Source organism: Zingiber officinale, chromosome 6A, assembly GCF_018446385.1.
Source record: "Zingiber officinale cultivar Zhangliang chromosome 6A, Zo_v1.1, whole genome shotgun sequence".
In the NCBI taxonomy this organism is placed as follows: domain Eukaryota; kingdom Viridiplantae; phylum Streptophyta; class Magnoliopsida; order Zingiberales; family Zingiberaceae; genus Zingiber; species Zingiber officinale.
In genome coordinates, this window is record NC_055997.1 from 134,275,051 (window position 1) to 134,293,312 (window position 18,262).

General features: G+C 36.5%; 1 protein-coding gene across 4 annotated transcripts in view; it reads left to right on the forward strand.

Moving 5' to 3' along the window:
* LOC121998229 (transcription factor GTE1-like) overlaps positions 1-17,621 on the forward strand; it is a 48,650-nt gene extending 31,029 nt beyond the window's left edge. For 3 of the 4 annotated variants that reach the window (XM_042553033.1, XM_042553034.1, XM_042553032.1), the window contains 5 exons: positions 2,656-2,880; positions 3,046-3,144; positions 3,349-3,407; positions 16,643-16,793; positions 17,191-17,621. In XM_042553033.1, coding sequence (XP_042408967.1) covers positions 2,662-2,880; positions 3,046-3,144; positions 3,349-3,407; positions 16,643-16,793; positions 17,191-17,364 — 702 coding nt within the window. In that variant the 5' untranslated portion in view covers positions 2,656-2,661 and the 3' untranslated portion in view covers positions 17,365-17,621. The remainder of the gene's footprint in view (positions 1-2,655; positions 2,881-3,045; positions 3,145-3,348; positions 3,408-16,642; positions 16,794-17,190) is intronic. The other variant, XM_042553035.1, reaches the window with a different exon arrangement.
* The last annotated feature ends 641 nt before the right edge of the window (positions 17,622-18,262 follow it).

The window sequence follows — 18,262 nt, forward strand, 5'->3', positions numbered from 1 at the left end:
TGCAGGATCGCCGGAAGTTCGCACCAGTATTCGAAGACCCACGTCAGCAACCGGAGAGCGCCACGTGCCAGCGTCCGTTGATTCAGCTTTCGGACAGGATCAAGTTTATTGTCCTCTTTTGGAAAATGAATTTTTCCATCTCTTCAAGGTAGATTCCTATTCACTCTTTTGAAGGTGGTTTTACCCCCATTTCTCTCTTGGTGATTCCCTACCAGAAGAAAATATTTCTTTGATGTGCTTGGTATATTGAATGTAGTGGTAATATCTCCTAGTGTGGCTCAAAATTTTAAAGTAATTCAAACCCTTATCTCGTAAGAGATAGACTTTGCAAAGTAAAGACAACAACCACCACCAAATCTTATTCTACTATGTGGGGTCAGCTATATGGATTTTTCTACGTCATTGGGCTATATCTGTTATTATATCATCATGTATATTCAAATAAATTTTATCTTATTTTATTGTTACTAACTAAGTCATTTCTATTCTTTCTCTTTCTCATTTGATGTACACGTTTGTTATAGTTTCATATCACCTAATTGCAACATTTATTGATCATCTAAGAATATATCATCTTAAACATCTCTCTCGAAATTTTCCCTCAATTGGTGTTAACCTCATCTCTTCAACTCTCATCTTTTAATCATGTGCTCGAGCCATAGCTAACATTCATCTCCATATAACATAGCAGGTCGAACTGCTATTTTGTAAAATTTTCCTTTAAGTTTTTTTATGATCACAAGATATTTGACGCTCTCCTTCATTTCAATCATTCCACTTGTATTCTATGTAAGATATCTCTATCAATCTCTTTGTTTTTTTTTACAAAAATGATTCTAAATACTTGAAACTAAATTACATAGAACTTGTCATCTCCTATCTTAACAATTGTCTCATTATGTATAATATTACTAAACTTAAATTCCATATTTATCTCTTTATTCTACTAAGCCTAAAACCTTTTTTTTCCAAGATTCGAATTTAGCATTTACTCCTTCATGTGTTCATATACTAAAATAATATCATCTTTAAATAACATGCACCTACCTTGGTACCGTATCTTGGATGTGTCTAGTGAGTTCATCATGATCAGTATAAAAAGATAGAGACTTAGAGTTGATCCTTGATATAACCTTATCCTTAACGGAAACATTTCGGTTAAAAAGTCTTTCCTTTTGCCATTACATCTTCGTATATATCTTTAATTAGTTCAATATACGCTATGCTAGCACCGCTCTTTTCTAGAACTCTCCGTATAATTTTCGTTGAGACTATCATAAGTTTTTTCTATGTCAACAAATACCATATGTAAGTCTTCAGTTCCCATACTTTTCAATTAGTTAACTGAGAAGATGTATAACTTCTATTGTCGACATTCTAGACATAAATCATAATTGATTTTTAGTAATATGCTATTGCAAAATTCAATATAATTTTCTCTTCATTTCTTGTTCCAAACCCATAACTCTTATGTCGCCTATCATATTCCTTATTTTTTACTTTTGCATGCTCATTTAGATCTCCTATTAAAATCATTTTGGTTGGTAGAATATTTTGTAATATCTCATCTAGGTCGTCCCAAAATCTAGATTTGGTGTGCTCATCTAATCCACTTAAGGTGCATATATTTTAGTTATATTAATAGTTTTTTTTGGCGCTACTAGCTTTAGAGCTATAATTACATCTCCTTTCTAAATACGACTAGTTCATCTTTTACCGAACTATCGACAACAATACTTACATTTCTGGTTTTGCTCCTCGTGTATCATAACTTAAAATCCAAATTCTCTATTTTCTTTGTTTCTCTCCTACCCATTTTATTTTTTGTACCTGAAAAATATTTAATTTTTTCCTAATCATTGTATCTGGTACCTCCATTGTTTTATCATGAGTGTTTCTATATTCCATGTTCCAAATCTTAGAAAATTAGTTTTTTAACCCAACCTATGGTGTAAGACATCTTGTATATTTAACATTATACTAAGTTCTTATAGGGATGTAACAGTCTTTACCGAGACGTTATAGTCAGATCCTGCAACGTGTTCCTTTCGGGGAACATCCTAGCATTAGCACAATAGTTTGATGGATTCATTCATTAAACATTTGTCTGGAAGTCCATGTTGGCTGACAACCTAACGCGCAACTCTGACCCTTTTTCATCCGGGCTTGGGACTGACATTGGCAGGTTTACAAAGTAAAAAACAATCATTGTATTATTTATTGTACGATGAAAACAATGAGTGAATTCATTTTAGGTCTTGTAATAACATGGCTCATAACATCTCAAAATTGACTATGCTAACCAAAAATAGTGAAAGTAGAAACCTTTTTTTTATTCTAAACAGTAATAACATAAAAATACAAATTAGATTATGAAGCCATGTTTCATCATACCGGTCTTTAATCTACTTTTCTTGCATGGATAGGCTTTCTTGCAGACCATGAAGAAGTCAAGTAATTGCAATTTTCCTGTTATTCTAATTATAAATTGTGACAAATTTATTTAAATACAAGCTTGGGCAAAGTCATTGCTCGTGAAATGTATTTGTTGGCTGCTTCACTAGTCAAACAGTTTAAGAAGATATCCCTTAAAAGTTCAGTTATAATAAATTTTATTCTTCCAAATAGTTTTACTTTATCCTTTTGTGCATCTAGATCATTATGAAGCCCATGGTTTTTGGTACAATCAAGAACCAGATGGAAGCGAAGGATGGCAATTGGTATAAGAATGTTCGTGAAATATATGCCAATGTAAGATTGGTTTTCACTAACGCAATGAAATACAATGATGATCAAAGTGATGTTCATGTTATGGCAAAGTCATTGCTGGAAAATTTTGAAGAGAAGTGGCTGCAATTGCTAGCTGAAGTTGCTGAAGAGGTTGAGTTGAGCAACTCTTATTTCTTCTCCCATCTTCTTTATGTCTTCCAGTCTTAACATTTTGTCTTCCATTTTCTTCATGGATATAGTTTCTTTTAACAGCATCAAATTCGTCATAATATCTTTTTGTTGTCTCATCTCATTTTCCCTGGGGTTACTTGCCAGGAAGCAAGGCAAAAAAATGAGGAAGCTCAAACCCTTGCAAATATGCGGAATTCTCGAAAGGCTGCATATTCAAAAATAGCTAGAGAAACATACAATGAGGTAGCCTGAAATATGTATATACTCATAATGTGTTCTTGTTACTTTCCATTTCTAGGCACTGATTGTATTTTTTTTTTTCACTCTAGTGGCAAGGCTGGAGTTATGTGACTTTGTTAATATTATCTTGGTCTGTACTGGTTAATAGGAACTAATCACGCTAGAGCACAACTCTATTTTTTCCTAATTTTTTAATCAAATTTTCAGCTTGATGAACTCAACTCGCAATTGGAAGAGCTAAGGGCAATGGTAATCAAGAAATGCAGGTAAACAATTTTGCCCCATCCATCATCCTTATAGAATATTATATACGCACAAACATACACTTTTTTTCTGTTTTATTTGAAAGATTTAATTTAGCTAAACTGCTGAGCAGCTATTGACCTTTTGATGGTTTATCATTCAACAGATGCAGGGCAAGCATTAGAAAACCAGCCTGACCTTATATCATTCTTAGCTACAAATTCACTTGTCATTAAGTAGCAAAATATCTGATTAAGAAAGATAATCAGCAAGATAGTAGATCTGGAAAAAATATTTGTAATATAATTTGAAGACCATGTAGAATGATAAGGCAGATAGAACTCCTGGCAAAGCTTTTTATATAGTCAGTCAAGGGTTAAAGAATCATTCCTAGCTAGGATATTGATCCCCAACCCAGAAATACTGTATTGATGCCTTGTTGGTATGCTAGCAGTTGGTTTTGGTGGCTCGGATTAGGAGGATGAAGGCATCAAAAAGAAGAATCCTAACTGATTCCTTTTGCCTTGATGGTTTCTCTCCCCAACCATATTCACCTCCTCATGTCATCTGGAGCATATTGCAATGGAAGCATCAAATAGTTGGCTTACATGTCTTGCACGTGTTCTGCATACCAATTAGCTGGAAGAATGATATTGCTTCAATTGTGCTAACTGAAAGGATTTTAATAACATTATATATATTCACTTCATCACATCAATATCGGCCATTCATCCTATTTTTGATAATTGTTTTTTCTCCTTAGTTCTTAACTTCTGTACAACTAATTTTAATGGTTATTTGAACTTCCATAGTAGACATTTATACCTAGTTAAGACAGTTATTATGTAATTTCACAAATGAGTAATGCTTATTAAATAAATATACAAGATTGAGATTTTTCTCTTGTGGCTAGAGAAATATGATTGTAGTCGTACCTCCATGTCAAGGGGAGCTTTGGCACAAGAATAAAGTTGTTGGCATGTGACCTAGAAGTCACGAGTTTGAATTTTGGAAACAATCTCTTGCAAAAGTAAGGTAAGGTTACGTACAATCAACCCTTCCCCGGTACTCTACATTGGTGGAAGTTTTGTGCATCGGGCTGCCCTTTAGTCGTACCTCCATGTAAAATATTTTCTTCGGTTTTAGAAATACTAAAACAATTCCAGCACACATGAGGGTTTTTAGGATCTATTTATAAATATGTTAGGCACTTCTGTGTAAACAAAAAGATCTATAGAGTGTAAATTGTAAAGATAGAATAATGACTATAAATAGAGGTAAAGGGAAGTACCTAGCGATTAAGCTGATTGTAACATGTTATCACGGCCCCATGATAGCTAGCTCCATGTTGATACTTCTCATCATCAATCTGATTGCCTAAGCTAGCATCTTGCAATTTCATCTCTTGCTTGTGATTTTTATCTTAGCAGTGTGTCACCTGCTGTGTCAATTTCCTCTCAGTTGCATGTCTCAACCCATCAACAAGCTTGCTGTGAGCAGGAATCATTTGCCAGTTCTGATTTCCATCACCCACCGCTCGTAATTTCCTATCAGCCATGCTTCCCAACCACTCAACAGTTGCGCCATGAGCAGGGATCCATTGCCAGTTCTCTTGGTAATTGGGTTCATAGGCATCTTCCTTTGAAAGAAAGATTACAGGGCATTTCTTTTCTGACTGTCTCTGAGAAGCCATTGAAGTACTTCCCTTATTCTTCACATTTTCTGCAAAATAAATGTAGTCTCATTCGGCGAGAACCCACCAATTTCTCATCTTTGGTTATAGGATGTTGAACACTTTATTTGGTTTCTGTCAACTCTATATATAAATCTTACAATTATGCAGAACTTCACAACACTTGACCACTGCATCACAGTTGCTACGTCAGACCTACAGTAGTTATAATTTAAAACAGAGCTAACTGAAAACTACAACAGAAACAAATTGAAAGACAACTTCAGTTAATGATTTTTTTTTATCCCTTTGCTTCAATGCATAGGTTGATCGCCACTTGCTATTGTTGGTTGCTACTCGGAAAACCTATAGGTTCCACTGTACAAAAATTTTGTACAAAGGTCTGAACCTTTTCCTAGCTACCATGTGTTCTTTTAAATTAAATTTTGGATCGCCTGCGGAACTTAATACGTTTGATCCAAAACTTAATCTATTTGTTCTTTTAGGTTTTGACTTGGATCTCCTGCGGAACTTAACACGTTCGACCCAAGTCTCCTTAAGTTATTAATTCCATTAAATATTAATTTCCATAAAAGGTTCCAGTACTGACGTGGCGAGGCACATGGCCTTCTTGGATATGGGAGCAACCACCACCGACTAGACAAAACCTTTAATAGAAAGCTAATATTTAATTTCCTAAAATAACTTTAGGTTAACCAAAGAGAACAATCAAATCACAAGGAAAAGAAAGAAACAAAAGAACACAACTTCGAAAAAAACATATTCGAAATACTAGAACGTAAGCCTCTTGTATTTGGTATTATTTTCATAAATAACTAGCATGATGCGGAAATAGAAATTACTAGTTATACCTTGTAGAAAAAACCTCTTGATCTTCTACCGTATTCCTCTTCTAACCTCGGTGTGTGGACAACGATCTTCCAAGATGAGAAACCACCAACCACCTTCTTCTCCTCCAAGCAAGGTTCGGCCACAAAAGAAAAGCTTTACCAAGGAGAAAACCAAAATACTAACCAAGCTCCAAGAGATGCTAGCTTTCTCCTTCTTCTTCTTCTTCTCCCAGTAGTATCCGCCACCATAAGAACTCCAAGGGAGAGGGAGAGGTTCGCCACCACAAGAGGAAGAGAAGGAGACGATGGCCACACCAAGGAACAAAAGAGGAGAGGAATAATAGATGTTGGGTCTTGAAGGCACCCTCACCCTTCTTTTATATTCCTCGCCTAGGTAAATTAGGAAATTTAATTACAATAAATTTTCCTTAATTTCCTCGACATAATTTAATTGAGAAAATAAAATAATATTTCCCAATTAAACAATGATGCTGCCAAATCATGAAGTCAAATCGACAAGTTTCAATCAACAATTAAAACTTTCCTTATTTGTTCCGGAAATTTTAAAAATAAAATTTCTTTAAAATCTCTTCATGGTTAATAAAAGGAATATCTATAATTTTAATTTTATTAACATCTGAATAATTTTAAAGAAAAATAAAACATCTCCAATCTATAAATAAGGAAAGAGATCTAATCTCTTTCTTTAATCTTTTAAATCTTTACAAGAGAGATATTTTAATTTTAATTCTCTTTAAATTAAATCTTCCACATAATAATAAACATTAAAATTAAATTTTCTTTTTTAATTACGGTCCCTACTAGCTGGGTCTGCTAGGCCGCCACCTTAAACTCCAGCTAGCCGCCCTAGCTTGGTTCCCAAGCTAGCTGGCCGGCCCCTTTGGGTGGGTATGTATGGGTGGATATAAGACTTATAAATAAGAGGCTACGATAGGACCGAGAGGAGGAATCGGTTTGGTCTCCGATAAAATTAAGCATCCCATGTCGCCCGAACACACAACTTAATTTTATCAACGATAATTCATTCTACTAGAGAACTATCATCAACTACCGCACCAATCCCAAATTACATTTTGGGCTCCTTCTTATTATGAGTGTGTTAGTCTCCCTGTTTAAGATATCGAATCCACTAATTAAGTGAGTTAACGACAACTCATTTAATTAATATCTAAGTCCAAGAGTAGTACCACTCAACCTTATTATCACGTCGGACTAAGTCCACCTGCAGGGTTTAACACGACAATCTTTATGAGCTCCTCTTGAGGACATTATCAACCTAGTATCTCTAGGACAAAGTTTCCTTCTATAATCAACAACACACACTATAAGTAATACCATTTCCCAACTTATCGGGTTTATCGATTCAACGAACTAAATCTCACCCATCGATAAATTAAAGAAATAAATATCAAATGCTTGTTATTATATTAGATTAAGAGCACACACTTCCATAATAATCGAGGTCTTGTTCCTTTATAAAGTCAAGATAAAAGGAACGACCTCAAACGGTCCTACTCAATACACTCGAAGTGCATTAGTGTAATTATATAGTCAAGATAAACTAATACCTAATTACACTACGACCTTCTAATGGTTCGTTCTTTCCATTTTGGTCGGAGCACTGTTTATAATTTATAAGGCATCGATAACATCATCTTCTCAGATGGACACCACATACCATGTTATCTACAATATAAATTAAACGAACAACTACAAACAAATGTAGATAATTGTACCAAATGTGATTCTTTATTCATAATGAATGTTTACAAAGCTTAGCTTTCAAGATACACCCAACAATCTCCCACTTATACTAACGACTAACCGCCATATCTTCTACCATACATCCGATTCCCATTCCTCCACACGCCGATCGAAAGCTTTCACTAAGGGCCTTAGTGAAAGGATCTACCAGTTATCCGCTGATGCAATCTTGGCGACGACAACTTCTCCTCGCTCACGATATCTCGTATCTGGTACTCTATATGTTTACTTGCCTTATGAGCTCGTGGTTCCTTCCAGTTTAACTGCATCGCTATTATCACAATAAATTGTGATGATCTTGGCAAACCAGAATCACATCTAAGTCCATTAGAAAGTTCCCGAGCCATATCGCTTCTTTAGCCTCGGAGGTCGCATACTCGCCTTCCATGGTTGAGTCCAAACGCATTTCGCTAACACCTCCACGAAATGGCTCCACCTCCCAAAGTAAACACATAGCCGATGTAGACTTCATCATATCCCTATCTCGACAGGAAATGCCCCACAGGGAGATCATCTGCTTGTAAACTAGCATATAATCTCTAGTCCTTCTCGTGTACTTCAATATACGCCATCCCAACGTCTCGTCTAGGTTACTCGATATCTCACCACGCCACCAAAACAGATATCGTCTCGTGATCGATACATTAGGCTTCCTACACCAAGCATATGAACGCTTTCACGTCCTCTATCTCTTTTGATGCTTTGGAGACATCTCTTTGAGAGCTACTCCATGCCTAAAAGGTAAGAAACCTTTCGAACTCGCATGCTAAAACGAGTAAGGATTGTATCTTATAAAGCTTGGGATATACACAACATTCTTTTCTTACGATCCCTTATAATTTGATCCCAAGAATGTGGACATTCTCCTAAGTCCTTCATATCAAATTGTTTGACAACCATACCCTTACGTCCGATAATACCTCCATCATTGCCAATTAACAAAATATCATCTACGATAGTACAAGAAATACCACCACGCTTCAATTTCTTATATACACAAGACTATCCGGACTTTGAATAAATCCATACGATCGGATTACTTCATTAAACCGGATGTTCCAAGACTGAAGTTGCTTTCACCATAAACGGACCGATCGAGTTCAGACACTGACGCTTTTCGCTTTTCAACGAACCCTTCCGTCGCTTCATACGGATGTTCTCTCAAGACTTCCATTAAGGAAAGTCGTCTTGACATCCATTCGCCAAATCTCATAATCCATACGAGCAAGAATGGATAAGAGTATCCGGATAGACTTAAGCACGGCTACCGGTGAAAAGGTCTCCTCATAATCGATTCCCTTTCGAGTGCACTTTCGCAACAAGCCTAGCTTCAAGGTTTCTACCTTCCCGTCCTCTTTTCCTTTTGTAGATCCACTGCATCCAACGGCTTTTACACCATCGTGGTTCTATAAGCTCCCAAACCTTATTAGAGTACACGGACTCTATTTCGAATCTATCGCTTTTGCCAAGACGCGATCTATATCTTGAGTGCTTCATTATACGATCGGGGATCGTGTTCATTTACCCGGATCAAGTCCAAGACTCTCCCAAAAATACGAATCTTTCAGGCGCTTCACAACCCTCCCACTACGACGAGGCAATGTCTGTAACTGTGCATGTGACACGTGTTGCAGTCTCTTGTGGTACTTCATCTCGTACTAACGTGTCCCCTCTAAGTTCTTCTAAAACAACTTTACTATCGGGCTTATGATCCATTATATAGTCTTCTTCTAAAACCGGCATTGGTGCCAATAACCTTCGGTCTTTAGACTATAAAATAAACCACCTTTCGCTCCTTCGGGATATCCTACAAACACGCGAACTTCAGATTCTAACTTATCAAGATCCGTTTCAAAGACACGTACCGGACTACCCCAACCGAATATGTCTTAGATCGGTTTTCGCCCATTCCATAATTCTACGGGTAGAAGAAACCGATTTAGAAGGTACTAAGTTCGGAACGATATCGTTTTCAGAGCATATCCCCAAAACGACTTTGTAATTCAATAACTCATCATCGATCTAACCATTTCCATAAGAGTCCTATTCCTTCGCTCGCCACACCATTCTGCTGGGTGTTCCAGTGCGTATAATCGATCAATCCCACCGATAAGTAATTCCTAAACCTCCTAAGAGGTATTCGCCACCACGATCCGATCATAGTGTCTCGATACTTTTACCTAGCCGTTTCTCCATCACCTTGTATTCTTCGAACTTATCAAAGCACTCGGATTTGGGCGCATTAGGTAAATGATCCATATCTTGAATAATCGTCCATGAAAGAGACAAAATATTCAAACCTCCTCTTGCCCGGATGACATAGACCACACAAATCGAGTGAACCAACTCGACACTTTCGCTCTATACCTCGCCTCGAACGACCTCTCGGTCATTTTACCTTCCAAGGATTCACAAGTCGAAAATTTTCAACTCTAATGAACCTAAAAGTCCACTCCGCTATAAGCCTCGAATCCTACTTGTTAATACGACTGCCTTAGATGCCAAAGATACGCTGTTCATTTCAAGGTTCTTTTCTCTTATTAGAATTGTAAGACGAGTTATAAATTTCCATGTTTTGCTTCATGGAAGAAATTCGATTTAAAATATACAAATCGCCAACTAATCACCGGAACGGATAATCACTTTATTTCTTTTAATAACTACATCATATCGAAAGAAACCGAATATCCATCTATAAACAGTTTAGAAACCGAAATTAAATTCTTTCTAAAACCGGGTACATAAAGACAATTTCTTAAAACCAAATTCTATTTCTACTAAAAGATAAGTAGACGCCTCCCATCGCAACAAATGCCACCTTAGTAGCATCGCCCGTAGACGTAATTTCTCCTTCGATACTGGGTTTCTGAACCCCGCAAGGAATCGCAGACATGATCATGGCTCCGATTCACACACCAGGGTAGATAACACCGCTAAACATGTTTCAACAACTAGAGTACGAGATATACCTTTGTTTTGGTTCCTACGAGGACAAATCCGCCTTCCAATGTCCTACATAGACGAAGCACTCGCCTTCTTCATTCCAAATTTTAAACTCAGACTCGAGATTTATTCACTTTCACGAACCAAATTGCTTTCTTCTTCTTCCTTTCGCTTGTAAGGTAACCATTTTCAAGATAGTGAATTCGAGCATTACGACTAAATAATCCTTCACGCAAGTTCTCACAAGAGTTCCGCTTAATGAATAAACCTCTTATTCATATTATAGTTCAGCGAACCGCTCAAAACTTCTAGGTAGCGTTGGAGGATCATATCGATCCGAGTTTCCCATCAATTTCTCCTCCAAGGATCTCTATCTCGCTCGGATAAGCCATCATCTTTAGGATACGATCCCTCACAGGAGTACCCTCGTAGGCGGTCATCACCAAGCGTATCTTAGATTGACGACTAAAGAGTTCCTCGAGATTGCACTTCACGCTTAAGTTAGAGAACAAGTAAGATGAGTATTACATTTTGATGTACATTTACACAGATGCCAAAAGCATTGCCTTTATGATTCAATCTCTCTCGGGTAGATTCACCAACACTGCTCAGTCAGTACATATTTATAACTTTCAGAAGAAGAACAATGTCCGGATTTCTTTTCCAATCTATGTAGTTCGGTCCAGTAAGTCTATTCTGTTCAAGTATGATGGATGGGTTGAAAGACATCCTAAGAATCACAAATAACTTTGGTCGAACTCTAAATTTAGAATAATATCGATTCCTCAAACAATACTATTTTAAATTAACCAACACTCATAACACCGTGAATTTCAGATGCCACGTTAATGTGGACGATACAAATTCAACATTCAGTAAAGGAGGAGTTTTAACCCATTAATTTTATTATCTTGTCAACCTAACTTTTCGACAAATAAAATTAATATTGGTATCATTCGTCACACAATAGCAGTGACTCCGCTAGGAGGATACTATTAGATGTGGTGTATACCATTACTGACACTAAGTCCATTAATAAGATTATGCCCCTTCCGTTGGAGATCACACGCCCTTAATTAACTTCCTATAGTCATCCAAAACGGAAGTCTTTCCAGTGATCCGCAAACAAGCTCATCCGCATGGAGGAAGGCACTCGAGCCAACGCCAAGCTTGTTTGCATCACTTACAAACCAAGAATGGAGACCATGGGATTTATTTAAAATCCTCTCCCACTTAGTTATTTATAAACGAGGAATTTTAACTACGCTAGCCTACTAAACTTGTAACTAACATGCACACATAACACAATATAAAAGCAATAAATAGAAAATTTAATTTTCAACTATTATGGCTTTTATCTCTAATCGTCCTCCGTGTGTTGTCATCCCAAGCTTTTTTCGCCACCGCCATCGGGTCTAGTCGCGATCCATCTGCTTCCTAGTTCCACCGCGCCCGGTCCTGAAGGTTCCACGCTTGCAAGATTCGATCCATGACATAAATAGATTTTACATTTTGATCCTATATTCCATAAAAGGAACGTATATGTATCTAGATCAAAATAAAATCCTAATAAAACTAAATACACCTCTATTTTAATACAATCACGCACACACATATAAATTGCCCTCGATACGTCCAAGGGTCCAATCACACATAATTAACTAAAAGCCATAATAGTTGGATCCTGATCCACAAAGTTAGCACATCCTACTATTATCCCGCCTAAATTATGTATGTATGCATAATTAAAACTAAATACCAAATACAAGAGGCAAAACCCTAGCTCGATACCAATTGTTGGCTCAAAGAAACCTATAGGTTCCAATCAGACAAAAATTTTGACAAAGGTCCGAACCTTTTCCTAGCTACTACGTGTTCTTTTAAATTAAATTTTGATCGCGGAACTTAACACGCTTGATCCAAAACTTAATCTATTCGTTTTTTAGGTTTTGACTTGTCCTGCGGAACTTAACACGCTCGACCCAAGTCTCCTTAAGTTATTAATTCCATTAAATATTAATTTCCATAAAGGTTCCCAAGATTGACGTGGCGAGGCACATGGCCTTCGATATGGGAGCAACCACCACCGACTAGACAAAACCTTTAATAGAAAGCTAATATTTAATTTCCTAAAATAACTTTAGGTTAACCAAAGAGAACAATCAAATCACAAGGAAAAGAAAGAAACAAAAGAACACAACTCAAAAACATATTCAAATACTAGAACGTAAGCTCCTCTTGTATTATTTCCATAAATAACTAGCACGATGCGGAAATAGAAATTACTAGTTATACCTATAAACCTCTCGATCTTCTACCGTATTCCTCTCTAACCTCGGACGTCTGTGGACAACGATCTTCCAAGACGAGAAACCACCAACCACCTTCTTCTCCTCCAAGCAAGGTTCGCCACAAAAGAAAAGCTTTACCAAGGAGAAAACCAAAATACTAACCAAGCTCCAAGAGATGCTAGCTTTCTCCTTCTTCTTCTTCTTCTCCGAGTAGTATCCGCCACCATAAGAACTCCAAGGAGAGGGAGAGGTTCGCCACCACAAGAGGAAGAGAAGGAGATGATGGCTGGCCACACCAAGGAAAAAAGAGGAGAGGAATAATAGATGTCATGTGTTGAAGGTACCTCACCCTTCTTTTATATTCCTGGCCTAGGTAAATTAGGAAATTTAATTACAATAAATTTTCCTTAATTTCCTTGACAATTTAATTGAGAAAATAAAATAATATTTCCCAATTAAACAATGATGGCCGGCCAAATCATGAAGAACAAATTCGACAAGTTTCAATCAACAATTAAAACTTTCCTTATTTGTTTCCGGAAATTTTAAAAATAAAATTTCTCTTTAAAATCTCTTCATGGTTAATAAAAGGAAATATCTATAATTTTAATTTTATTAACATGTGAATAATTTTAAAGAAAAATAAAACATCTCTCCAATCTATAAATAAGGAAAGAGATCTAATCTCTTTCTTTAATCTTTTAATCTTTTACAAGAGAGATATTTTAATTTTAATTCTCTTTAAATTAAATCTTCCACATAATAATAAACATTAAAATTAAATTTTCTTTTAATTAATTATGGTCGCCCTATTAGCTGGGTCTGTTAGGCCACCACCTTAAACTCAGCTTAGCCGGCCCTAGCTGGTTCCCAAGCTAGCTTGGCCCGCCCCTATGGGATGGGTAGGAAGGTATAAGATCTTATAAATAAGAGGTTACGATAGGGACCGAGAGGAGGAATTGGTTTTGGTCTCCGATAAAATTAAGCATCCCATGTTCGCCGAACACATAACTTAATTTTATCAATGATAATTCATTCTACTAGAGAACTATCATCAACTATCGCACCAATCCCAAATTACATTTTGGGCCCTTCTTATTACGAGTGTGTTAGTCTCCCTGTTTAAGATATCGAATGTCCACTAATTAAGTGAGTTATCGATAACTCATTTAATTAATATCTAAGTCCAAGAGTAGTACCACTCAACCTTATTATCATGTCGGACTAAGTCCACCTGCAGGGTTTAACATGACAATCTTTATGAGCTCCTCTTGAGGACATTATCAACCTAATATCTCTAGGACACAGTTGCCTTCTATAATCAACAACACACACTATAAGTAATACCATTTCCCAACTTATCGGGTTTATTGATTCAACGAACTAAATCTCACCCATTGATAAATTAAAGAAATAAATATCAAATGTGTGCTTGTTATTATATTAGGATTAAGAGCACACACTTCCATAATAACTGAGGTCTTTGTTCCTTTATAAAGTCAGTATAAAAGGAACGACCTCAAATGGTCCTACTCAATACACTCTGAGTGTACTAGTGTAATTATATAGTCAAGATAAACTAATACCTAATTACACTACGACCTTCTAATGGTTTGTTCCTTTCCATTCTGGTCGTGAGCTACTGTTTATAATTTATAAGGTACTGATAACATCATCTTCTGTATGTGACACCACATACTATGTTATCTACAATATAAATTAAATGAACAACTACAAACAAATGTAGATAATTAGACCAAATGTGATTCTTTATTCATAATGAATGTTTACAAAGCTTAGGCTTTCTGTATACACTCCAACAGCTATGTGAAAACTATTGATAAACATGGAGTTTGCTTTGTTGTTGGGAAGGATATAACTGTTGGTGCTGGGCAACATTGAACCTATGTTGTGATGTATGTTTAAGTTTAAAGTTAGTATGCTTTGTGTACTGATGAAATATTGTCAAGTGTGCAGGTGCAAGTTACTTAACAAGAGGAAAAGGCTTAGCGAGGCTAGGCGGTGCAAGTCCTGGTTGGGACCAGACAATGACCAAGTCTTAGTGGAGCTAGGCAACTAAAGTTCTGGTTGGGAACCAGACAGTGGCTAAGTCCTAGTGGAGCTAGACAGTTGAAGTCCTGATTGGGAATCAGGCAGGAGCTAAGTTTTATTTGGGAACCAAGCAAGAAGGTCTTAGTTGGGAATTAGGTGGCTTGGCAGACAAGTCAAGTGGAGTCTGGGAGCTGAAGGCTTGACAAAAAAGTTCAACCGGAGTGAGCTATAGCTTGACAGCTCAGTCTATATGGGTCGAGCTGAACATTTACACCCAAAGTAAGTGCAAGTAACTTAAAATATCATACTCATTACCCGTAACCATTGTAGGGAGGCAAAGTTTGACGGTTCTAGGCGATTGGAAAGAGTCCGGGTGATAGGGTCTAGGCGACCTTAGCTAGTTCGGGGCGACCAGAGCTACTTCCAAGTGACTAGTGATGATGAGTTCGAGTGATCTAAGTGAGACAGTCAAGATCAGGTTTCACCTTGCTCCAGGCAACTTCCAGTCGATTGGAGGATGCCACGTTAGCAATAGCAACAAAGACTATATATAGGGCCTCGAGGTAGTGTTTTTAGATCACTCATTTAATTGATCCCTTTCTGAATTCAATTCATCTGTGCTCGTGCTCTTGTTCTGTCATGCGACAATGACACGCTGCAACCTAGAGCTTCAATTGTGATCGGCAACACCTAAGCATAATCTTTCATTTTTCTTGTGTTGCCATACTTGTTTTATTTGTGCTTAATTTTTAGATTTTTTTTTCAGTAAGGTTTCTCTACCTTTCCAGAGGAAAAATTAAGAAATAAGAATAATATTTTATTATTATGGTGCATGTCTATCTATGCTTTGATTGATAAACTGCTGAACAAGTTTTGCATGTTTACATTGCTTTGTTGCTTTTGATTATATCTGTGCTAATTATTATTTTAATTATTTCTGCTGTGCTACTCTGTTATTAGTGATTTCGGAAAATATTATCTTGTAAAGTTTGTAACGTTATTCACTCCCCTCTAGCGTGGAGTTTGATCCCATGTGGATTAGATTTATCATCTTTACAAAACCAGAAAAGTGTAACCTTTTGCATTTGATCTTTTGGATGCATGCACGTTAGAATTTTCCCACACGAGGAATTCCCAATTTTGTTATATCCGCCAATTGGTTTTGGTGCACTATTCTACGATGTGCATATCAAATAAACTCCTACCTGAATATGAAAATATTTCAACGTAATGAATTTTTAATAAGGATCACATCTTGCATCAATTTCCAGGCCCACTTGATGGGAGATTATTTCAAACTTGAAAGTTGGTAAGTTAATAGATAATTGAATATCACATTATTACAAACATTCGAGTTTTTCTTGTTGCTCTTCACTTACCAACATATTTAATTTTGTATAAGAAATTCTTTCCACGTATTTAAAGAACATTGAAATACTAGTTTCACTTTAGAAAATTTAATCTATTATTGTCAGCAACATAACATTACTTCTAGGAAACTGGCTATCAATACAATAAATACTTCCAACTTAAATACAGGGCACCCTCAATTTGTGTGCAGATGGTATAATCTCCTTTCATTTAGGCTTGCCATCATGATTTCCGGCAGTGTGAAAGTGAACCACGATTATGGTGTGACTAATGTTTAAATTTCTTTGTTTCAGAAAAATGACTACAGAGGAGAAAAGGAAACTTGGAGTTGGCCTTAGCACTTTATCCTCTGAAGATCTTAACAAGGCTCTAGAGATTATAGCTGAAGACAATCCTAGCTTCCAAGCTACTGATGAAGTAGTGGACCTCGATTTGGATGCACAGGTATTTCTTTTTTCCTTTACATATTTTATTATTGTACTAGAAAAACTGGCCAATGCAGTTAAGGGAAATAACCTCACCTAAGCTTAATGTTGTCTTATAGACCTTTTGGATTGAATTTGTAACTTTTGCTAGTGGGTCACTACGTTCTTAAAAGTCTTTCCATTTGTCACTACTTTTCCAGTGAGTGCATATTTTCATAGTTTTCCAATGGCATAGTGCATATGCTTTTTTCACAGATGTGCTAAAAGTGGTTCACTTTACTCTCCAAGTTTCAGATACCAATCTGAAGTTTGTATTGATAACATGCTCTTATTTTGTCATTCTGATAGTAGCCTTCTTCGGGGCATTCTTCTCACTGATCAGAGAATTCAAGTTGCTTCTCTTTGTATTGGTGCAGAGTGAGAGCACATTGTGGAAGCTCAAATTCTTTGTGAAGAGGGCATTAGAGAATCAAGGAAAGAACTCGGCAAGAAAGGCGGATGACAACTTGAAGCGAAAGAGAGAGATTATTTGTGAAGCTTTGGTGAAGAGCGCAGCAAAGAAGAGAAACAAAAAGCTTCTGGTGTCGTGACGATGCTTGATGTTATACATGTAAATGTAACCATGTTTTTGTTGCTAAAATAATTTAGCTGGAACTTTTGAAGTAGGTTGCCTATGTTGTTGTCCAAGGTGTTTGAAAGAAGTTTTTTTTTAATCTTTAAACAGCTTTTTGCCAGAGGTAATACCTATGGCAAACTGCAAAAGTTAAGCAATATGGTCATGGATGTATAATTTCTAATGTTTGCTCTAATTAATGGCAGTGCCTATCGATGTGGTATATTTGCTTTACGTTATGCCGGACTAGTACCTGAGAGAAGGGAAAGAGAATACTAAAAATATGTGATTTATTTTCTATAGATAAGTTGATAATCTTTTTTCTTTCCTTTCTCTCTTACCTTGCCGTCCAATTAAAACTCAGTCCATCCAATATCTTGATGTTTATAGATTGAGAAAAAAAAAACTTCCTTGGCCAAGGAAGCAGTGTGATGTGGACATTGTTGCCCCTAAGTGATTTGATCATGAGTTTTGATATTAGAACAAAAGGTTTAAATTATATCTTGTATTATATTTTGATTTGTGTGTCTGTAGAGATTTCGATATACACGTAGGATGAGAAGCATTAGAGGTGGTTCTACTAGGATAACGGTGTCACATCAATAGCTTCGATGTTAGCAAGCATTTCATGGAGGTTATTTAAAAGAGTTGAAACCTCGAATAAAAAGATTGTCTCCAATATTTAATTCTCCTAAAAAGAGAAATATTGTTGCTATTCTTTATATATTAATCTTTGGTAATGTTCCTAAACTCATTCTATAAGAATTTCTCTACCTCCGCCGCATTATCAAAGGAGAGAAAAGTAGTGATTCTACTTAAGATCATAAGTCGACTAGGAGCCTGTGAATTGCCGAAGTATGTTACATGGCTGTCAT